Consider the following 9,071-nt stretch of genomic DNA (forward strand, 5'->3'; position numbering starts at 1 on the left):
ATATTTGAGGGACAACAATACCAACCACTTCTGAGGAAGACAAGGTTAAAGTATGGAGGGCACCCAGCACATAGTAGGTATTCAATAAATGTGCATTTCCTCCTTTCTTTCTATTGCTTAATAAGGGGTTGGGTTTTGCAGGGCAAGACCTGCTCTCACTGGTCTAAGAACTTGATCTCTCTATGCCTCGGTTTTTTCATCTGTAAAATAGATTGCCAAGGTCCAAACTGTGGGGACAAATGCCTTATTACTTCATTTGGGGAAGGGAAGAAGAGAGGGTAAAGGTAAAAACCAGGATGCCACAGCATCCCTCAGGCCTGGGAAGCTGGAAAGACTTTCCGAGGATATGAGACTTTCCCATCAAACTTCATGACAGCATGAAATTCACAGATGTGGGGAAGCAAATCAGTGAACATGGAGCACAGTGACTCAGAGAAAGGACTGAAGTGTGAATGCCTCAACCCCACGTCCACTGTACAACTCTGCATGTGTCAACTCACACTCTGAGCCTCAGTTTCCCCCGTGACAATGGGAATACTCATTCCCACCTCATCCAAGCTGTGAGGATGCATGACATGCTGCCTGTGAAAAATAATGTGTTCCTGGCACACAGCAAGAGTTCGGCAAGTGTTATCTGTTGACGCTGATTTATTGTTATTATTTTCCAATGAGTGTGTGGCTTTGGGCACTTATCCCCACTGGGCCTCAGTTTCCTCCTCAGCAAAGGAGGAGCAGCAATCCCTCTCTCTCAGGGTTATGGTGAGAATGGAGAGCCCACAAATAAAGGGAAATCAGAGGCAATTTGACTGTTTTTGACACTTTAGGAACAAGATTCCTCTAGTTGGAGAAAAAGAACTGGGCCAGGAATGGGAAAGGGCCTAGATATGAGAAGGCTGGTGCTTTCTCCCCGTGTTCTAAATTTGATCGTCCAGGTCACCTTGGAACGTGGGTCCCCAGCCTCAGCCCCGCTCAGGAAACCATGAAGTCTTGAGTAACATCCCCATCTCAGGTTTTTCTCTGTTTAACTTGTTAATCAAATGGCTTAACCGACCCATTTACTAATATGGTTGGCAATTATTTACTTTGGAGAGCCCTGAAAGACACCACCAGATTGCAGAATTCTGAATTCTCTAGAAACCCATCATCCGATTGCACGTTTCCTTATAGCCACACTATAAAAGGGGCTGCCTCCCTAGCAGAAGCAAGCAGAAGAGGGAAGAGGAGACCAGGACAGCTGCCAGAACCTCTGAGAAGCCCAGGTGAGACCGGCCTGTTCTGCTCCTGCTCTGCAGCCCTGAGTGGCAGGGGTGCCAGGCTCCTTGCTGTGGGGTAGGCACTGGCTGACTGCACTAAGGATCACTTCATTGGGGGTCTGCTTAAAGGAAACAGGACTGGCCATTTTCATGAGGATGGCCATTCATTCTGCTTCCCAACCAAACCAGTAATGTCAATATAGAAGCTTTTTAATGTAGAAAAGGGAATTTGATGCTATTGGAAGGCATGTGACTGTAGGTGTACACTGCTGAAATCTCCCGTGGGCTTGCTCTTCATATCCTAAGTCAAAAATCTCTACGGTTCAAGTTTCAACTAGAGGTTGCTATTATGGATTCAGACCATCATCCACAAGCCTCCTAAAATCCACCCAATTTTATGCATAATGATGCGTTTTTTTTCTGGGACTAGTAGACTCATAAAAGGTCTGTTTCCCAAAAGACATTCAGAAGGCCCAATCCCCAGTGAGGCCACAGTGGGCTCTTTGGACCAAAAAACTGTTTCAATTTCAGTTGGTCACAGAAATGATGGTGCTTTGGCCACATAGGCCAGTTGATGGAATTGTGTTCCAAGTAGCCAGGCGTCTCCAAAGTATAGGTACCAGCTCCAGCTTTAGACACCTTTGTCAGCTGCCAGATAGGCCTCTGAGAGGGTTGGTGATATCTGGGAGGAGGCTGATGCAAAAGGCAGCCAGATGTCAGGGTTCCACAGAAGTCCATCCAGATCAGGTTGAGAGGGAGAGAGAGAAGAGTGGGCAGGTTCAGAAACTTACTTATAATCACAGCTCTTTCAGCAATTTGCTGTGCCACCTTGAGGCTATCACTACCCTCCTCTGGTCCCCTGATTCTCCTTGTGAAATGAAGACTTTGAATGGCCCAGGATTTCCCCAGCACTGGTCTGGATGAGATGGTAGCTATGACCATATGCTCTCTGATGGTTTGTGACTTGCAAGGGCTTCCACAAACCATTGCAGGCTGGACCCGGACCAAAAGATCTAAGGAGGATGATGGCAAAGCAGTTCAGTTCCTCAGCTACTTGGCTTGTTTAAATTTTTCATTTGCTTTGTCTAAAGAGTAGGAACTAGTGGCAATGATTCAAGCCATTGCAAGCAAGCCAATTAGAGAGTAAATCTGATGGGACTTAATTTAACAGAATTCTCTGGGTCAGACAGATCTGACTTCAAATCCTGTCCCCACGTGTACTTGTGACCTTGGGGAAAGTCACCTAAACTCTCTAGACCCCGGTTTCCTCACCTGAGCAATGCAGATGATTAAAGCCACATCTTAGGGTGTAGTTAAGAGGAAGAAGTTACTGAGTGTGGAGAGCTTAGCCTGATGCCTGGCACAGAGGAAATTCTGAGTAGTGTCAGCTATTGCTATTCTCTCCCTCGTGTTCTGAGGGCCAGGGGCAGGTGGTGGATAAATTTCTCTCTGATATCCATGCCACAGTGGGCCTGTCATTCTGTCCACAGATACCAAGGAGAGAAGATGTTTCAAATTGGGGGCCTCATTGTCTTCTGTGGGCTGCTGACCCAGACCACAGCCCTGTTGGAAGCCCTGCCCTTGGGTCAGGCCCTGCCCTCAGGTCCCACAGATCTTGCTGGAAGCCTGACAAGTGGTAAGTGAGAGTCTGTGACAACCTCCTTCAGGTGTGGTGTGTGTGTGTGTGTGTGTGTGTGTGTGTGTGTGTGTGTGTGTGTGTGTGTGTGTGTCCAACCATGGAGGGCAGGGATGAATAGGGAAGAGTGACTGAGGATCTGAAATAGTCAGATCTGACCACTAAGAACCCCTATACCCATTTCCAGCTCTCAGCAATGGTCTACTCTCTGGGGGTCTGTTGGATAGTCTCACAAACCTTCCACTTTTGGACATCCTGAAGACTGAAGGAGGCAATTCTGGTAACCTGATTGGTGGCCTGCTTGGGAGACTGACTTCAGTGATCCCTCTTCTGGACAACATCCTTGAGTGAGTAGCCCTAAAGTAGTGCCTTGATCCCCATCAGAGAACCTCTGGGAGATGGGTGGACTGAATACGAGGCCAGGACTTGGTCTGAGACCCTTCTCATAGTGTGGCAGGGAACACCAGTCCTCTTGAACCAGCAATTACCCTCAGTCCTGAAACATATCCTGAGTCCCGAGCATCATCTGTAATCCTCATGACAACCCACAGGTTGATTTAATAATCCCCACTTTGCAGAGAGAAAATTTGAAGCACAGAAAGGTGCCTGTGCTCACACAGCTAGAGTGATGCAGAGTGAGAGATCTAACTTAATTTACTTAGTTCCAAAGTCAAGGTGTTTCCCACTACATGGTGGTAATTTTGTTCTCACCTTTGGAATCCCTTAGAACACAGGTGGCCTTTGATGTAAGCAAGAAAGTGTAACCACTCTCCTCAATGACATTGTCAATATGATGTCCATGGAATTATTTCATATGGGTTTCCCATGACACATTTGAGAGCTCGCTAAGCAAGAAGGAATAGTGGGAAGCTTAATGCAATGAGCTGGCATAGCCTGGGTCCTTGATAGGGCTGGATTAAAGCAATTTTCAAGATTCTTACCCACCCAGGTGCTTGACCCTAACTTAAAGACAGTCAGATAGCCTTGTGTTTGATTTCCAAATGCGCCGTGTACTTGCTGGCTGAGGACCAAGCACTCAGTCCCTCTAGGTTTCTCAGTCCCAGTCAGTTTCTCTATCTATTGATAAATACTATGGTATCCACAGAGGAAAACTATTGGAGGACTGGAAAAGATGCAACCACCTGGCACAGTGGCTGGCTCAAAGAATAGGCTTCCTCCCATCCTCTTTCCATTCTCCCTGACTTCCTACTTCTCAGTCTCCATGACAAACACTGTTAATTAACCTGTCATTGAAAGTCATGGCAGCATGAGTGATTCCAACTATAAATGATTGTTAAAAACTTACTCCACTTTCCCATACAGCATCCACTCATCCACTCACCCATCCATTTGTCCATCCTTCCTTCCATCTAACCACTTACTCTTCCCTGCATCCATTCATGTATTTATCTACTCACCTGCTCATCATTCCATAAAGTCAACCAATATGGAGTAGCTTCTTTCTTTGTAAGGCTCTGGACTGGCATACAGAATGCACATGCAATCCAGAAAAATGCAAATATAATTCAATCTCTATCCTAGAACACCTCACAGACTCAAGTTGAGGAGAGGGCCATGGGTGTGTCAGGATCTGGCCCAGTGCAGAGATTAGGGAGACTGATCTAACTCAGAACCCGTGTGGTTTTGCCACAAGACTCCTCTCCTGTCTCCCCCATCCCACCTCATGGTTAGCTCCACCTCTGGAATGGGTCTAATTGGGTTAAAGATGATTTCTAGGTTTGGGGATGGGTATGATTAGGTTAAAGGTGATTTCTAGGTTTGGGGCTAATGTTTCTCCCTTCACCTCCTGTGCAGTGTGCAGGTCACTAATCCCCAACTGCTGGAACTTGGCCTTGTGCAGAGCCCTGATGGCCATCGTCTCTACCTTACCATCCCTCTGGGTTTGGTCCTCAATGTGAAAACGTGAGTAGGCTCCAAGTAGGGATGGGAAGGTAGCTCACCAAAGGAGACCCTGACGACCATGGGTAGCTAAAAAGGGAGCGGGGTGGGCATTGGAGTCTAACAGACATATGCCTCCAAGTTCAGTTTGTTTGCTGTTAGGTCACTTGGGAAACTTACTTGACCTCTTTGAGCCTCGGTTTCCCTACTGAGAAATGAGATGAGTACAGCTAAGGATGAGGTGAGGCTGGCATTCCTGGCAAGGAGAAAAGCCTCTGCCTCCTTGGAATGTGGTGGGTCCACTATCTCCTCTGCAGGCCCCTTGTCGGAAGTCTGTTGAAGCTGGCTGTGAAGTTGAACATCACTGCAGAAATATTAGCTGTGAGAAATGAACAGGGGAGAATTCACTTGGTTCTTGGTGACTGCACTCACTCTCCTGGCAGCCTGGAACTCTCCCTGCTTGATGGGTAAGGCCAGAGGGTTGGCTTCACTTGCCCAGAGACAATAGGATGGGATGATGGATAGATGGTTGGAAATATAGAATAATGGGAGAATGTATTAGTGGAAGGATGGAAGGGTGGGAGAATAAAAGGATGAGAAGATTGATAGGAGGGAAGGAAGATGGATGGATGGATGGATGGATGGATGGATGGATGGATGGGAGTAAATAGATGGATAAATAGTGACTTATCCCTTCTTAAGCTGGGCTGACCAATTTTATGCTGGATCAGGCAACACAAAATCTGAGTTCAAGCTCCATCTACTAGAGGGAATCGGGAGAGGTGGAGGGCTTCCTGGGTGAACTTGGACAGTACTTTCCCAAACTGTATATCGAGCTGCATTGCAGTTGTGGATTGATGGCCCACTAAGATAATAAGTGTGAGTCCTGGTAAGGGGTAAAATAGCTACAGAGCCTACCTGGGTTACTTACTTCAGTTACTTGTCACAAGATTGAGTCATGCACAATATGGCAGGAGTCATCCCCATCGTGGCTAACATTTACTGAATACATATATCGTGCTTCACATGTATCATCTCGTTGAATCCTCATGACAACTACACACTAAGCACTGTTCATCCATTTATGGGCCCTACAAAGTCTCATTGACTATCTGCTGTGTAATGTAACTATGTATTTATTCTACATGGACCACTGTGTGCACTGCTGTGCAGGGTGTCACTCCCTTTGGGCGGCTCCTTGGTGTTTGCCTGTATGTGGGTGTGGATGGATGAGGCCCAGTTTCAGGAGTTTAATGCCGAGACTGTGATGGGCCCAGTGACCCCTCAGAAAGCTTCTCCATACCAACCCCAGACCCATGCACTGCCCATGGCTTTTCTCTTTCAGAGCTGGCTCCCTCCCCATTCAAAACCTTGTTGACAACCTCACTGGGGTCTTGACTAAGGTCCTTCCTGAGCTGGTGCAGCACCAGGTAAGTGGGTAAAGTGGGGGCTCCTGGCCCTGGGCTCCTAGAGCTTCTCAAGCTGAAAGAGGCCCCTGGGGTGAGCTTTTCTGAGCCCTTCGGTTTGGATAAGTAAATTTCATTCATGCCTATGTATTCATTGATCCATGTTTCTTCTTTCCACCGTTCAAATACATTAATTGGTTCTTGCTCTGGGCGAGACCCTGAGCATGTCCACGCTATAGCTGAAATGGATTGGCCTGCCCAGAGAAGCTCCCAGTTCACCCCCCACTACGGCTGCAGACAGCACTCTTCCAGCCAGGGCTTGGGCACCTCCTCTAGCCCGATGTGCAGCCTTCGCAGACAAGTACACCTTGTTAGAGACAGAGGTCATGTCAGAATGAACCTTGGCTCACTGTGTGGGTGGACACTTAACACAGAGGCCTTCGGTTTCTCCTTCTGCCCATTGGAGGTACAAGCATATATCTGTGGGAATGCTTAGAAACAAAGACTCTCAGTCATGGAGAAATAATAGAAAATCTACCCCAGAGAATCCATCCCAAAACGGTGCTACTCCCAGAGTCCCCCTCCAGGTACCACTTTGTCTAACTCCCCTCTCTCACCCTGGATCAGGTGTGCCCTCTGGTCAATTCGGTTCTCCACAACTTGGACATGACCCTGGTGCATGACACTGTCGGTAAGTACCTGCTTCCAAGCCCTCTCCCATGCTGCAGGAACAGTGCCTGCCCCCGAGGAGCTCTGTCCCCACACACCATGGGACAGATAGATCCCTCCAACCTCAACTCTCTCCAGAAATGGTTTCTTTTTGCCTTGAATTATACAGAGAATGTTGAGGTATAGACCTTGTCTCTCCCATCCGCCCTCCATCAACCCTGACACTGAGAACAACTAAGCTGGTTGGTGAAAGGAGGCGTTGTCCCTGCCAACCCCAGCCTGAGCTTGCTCAGACTTTCAGAGTTCCCATTCCCTGAACCTAGGCCTTAGGAGGAATGCTGAATATCCCAGACTCCTTCACACTGAGATGATCACTCAGGTCTTCATGCTTATTTTCTCATTTTCCAGATAAACTGATCCATGGGCTGACATTTGTCATTAAGGCCTAAGCCTTCCAGAAAGGGACCTGGCCTCTGCTGAGCTGTGAGTGCTGCTCCCAACTCCCCAGGATTTGGGGGGCTACTGCTCTTCTCCTGGGGACAGCAGGGGCTGTGACAGTAACATCCAAAGAGAGAGATAAACAACCCACATTGATTGCCAGGGTGTTATCTTACATCTAGAAGGGTTCAGGAATCTTGAGAAGGGTTGTGAGTAAATTAATAAAGAGTCTAGACATGAAATATAAACTTGGAAGGCATTTGGGGGGATCCAGGGAAGCTTAGCTTTAGTAGCTGAGTTCTCCAAATCTCCAGGCCCAAAGCTTTTTATTTCCACATTTTTCCCTATAGCAAAGCAAACACACATATCAAAGGTAAAGTTTGGTAAGCAGTAAAGTATCAGGTTGGGGGAACTGCCTTCGGCTGTTCAGCTGTTTGGCCAGCAGCAGGTAATAACATGTAGATTTTCAGGTTTGGGTAAAAGCCCTCAGCTGTCTGGCAGCAGACAATAATATGTATCTTCAGCCCTGCTAAAGCCTCTAGGTTCACCAACCTTTTGATGAATTTCTTGCATTTATGACCTGCCAGAATTAGCCCCCAGCAATTGACAAGCACAGATTTGCACAGAAAAGTCTACATAAATGCTGACAGAGATGGAAACAGAAACATGCATGGTCATGGATGCACACTCACACCCAAACACATGATCACTCAGACGAAGACACATACTCTCACACCATCACATTCATACATGTGCACACATATGCAAACTCTCCACACACAAGTGCCCATGGATACACAAACACACATTCACTCAAACACATGCACAAGGAGCCTCATCACCCCAGTCTTGGGCTCCCTTTGTGGCTGAGACAAGACCCCTAGCCCCAGGGTCTCAGCCTCCTCCCCTTTCTCTGGAGGGTTTGGTGATGACCAATATCAACAAGAGTCAGTGACCCAATTCTGATTGGGGTCTTCTCCCAACAGAACCATTTCCTGCTGCTTCTGAGGACTCACAGAAGGCTATCTATGTCCTGGATACTGTTTGGGGACCAGAGCAGCCTTTTCTCCAAGGAAACTACTTCCCCTCCTTTCCCACTACATTCCATATTTCTCACCAAATAAAATTGCTCTTTGTCTGCACAGAGTGCCTTGTCATTCCTCACTATCACTTGAGGGTTCTGGGCCTGGGTGTTTGGAGCCATTGAACAGAGTTGGGGCCTTACATCGGAGATCTTAATGATCTTCAGCAGGACCAGGAGTTGTTCAAATGAATGTGAATTTCAGAGTGGCTACTCTGGGGTCCTTAGAATGAGAGGACAAGAGGTTAGGGGTAGATGTAACCCTTCAGGCAACATTACCACACAAGAAGTAAAAATGGCAGATTTGAGAAATGTTCAGGAGGTAGACTTGGATAGGTGTAGATGAGGACAGGGGCTCCTGTCCATGTCTCAAGTTGGGGAGCACAAAGGTAACTGGAAATGTGGGAGGGTGAGTTGATTCCAGCAGGAAGATTATGTCTTTAGCTGTGCCCATGCTGCACAGAAGTATTTGGGCGACCCCAAGAGAGAGTCCAGGAAACTGACAGTTACACAGTTCATCTATCATTCCTCTTTGCTACTGGCATCTAGTCATACTGGCCTCTTTTCTATTCTCATAGCAAGAGGAATCTAAAGATTAAAAAAAAAAAGAAAAGAAAGAAATATAAGACCCTGGCCAGATGGCTTGTTTGGTTGGAGAATTGTCCCATACACCAAAAGGTTGCAGTTTG

General features: G+C 47.2%; 1 protein-coding gene across 1 annotated transcript; it reads left to right on the top strand.

The window, feature by feature from the left end:
* Positions 1–992: 992 nt before the first annotated feature.
* On the top strand, positions 993–8,403 carry BPIFA1 (BPI fold containing family A member 1). The gene is made up of 9 exons (XM_008149770.3): positions 993–1,259; positions 2,744–2,889; positions 3,077–3,236; positions 4,705–4,812; positions 5,106–5,255; positions 6,134–6,218; positions 6,822–6,885; positions 7,272–7,346; positions 8,288–8,403. The coding sequence occupies exons 2-8, from the start codon at positions 2,760–2,762 to the stop codon at positions 7,310–7,312; spliced, it is 738 nt and encodes a 245-aa protein (XP_008147992.1). The 5' UTR covers positions 993–1,259; positions 2,744–2,759; the 3' UTR covers positions 7,313–7,346; positions 8,288–8,403.
* The last annotated feature ends 668 nt before the right edge of the window (positions 8,404–9,071 follow it).

The sequence above is a fragment of the Eptesicus fuscus genome, chromosome 12 (assembly GCF_027574615.1).
Source record: "Eptesicus fuscus isolate TK198812 chromosome 12, DD_ASM_mEF_20220401, whole genome shotgun sequence".
In the NCBI taxonomy this organism is placed as follows: Eukaryota; Metazoa; Chordata; class Mammalia; order Chiroptera; family Vespertilionidae; genus Eptesicus; species Eptesicus fuscus.

Bases quoted from the DNA above. Each gene is read 5' to 3' on its own strand.
- BPIFA1 (XM_008149770.3), top strand. From the start codon at position 2,760: ATGTTTCAAATTGGGGGCCTCATTGTCTTCTGTGGGCTGCTGACCCAG. The intron at 2,890-3,076 runs GTAAGTGAGAGT...ACCCATTTCCAG, and splicing joins TGCTGGAAGCCTGACAAGTG to CTCTCAGCAATGGTCTACTC. The intron at 6,886-7,271 runs GTAAGTACCTGC...CTCATTTTCCAG, and splicing joins CCTGGTGCATGACACTGTCG to ATAAACTGATCCATGGGCTG.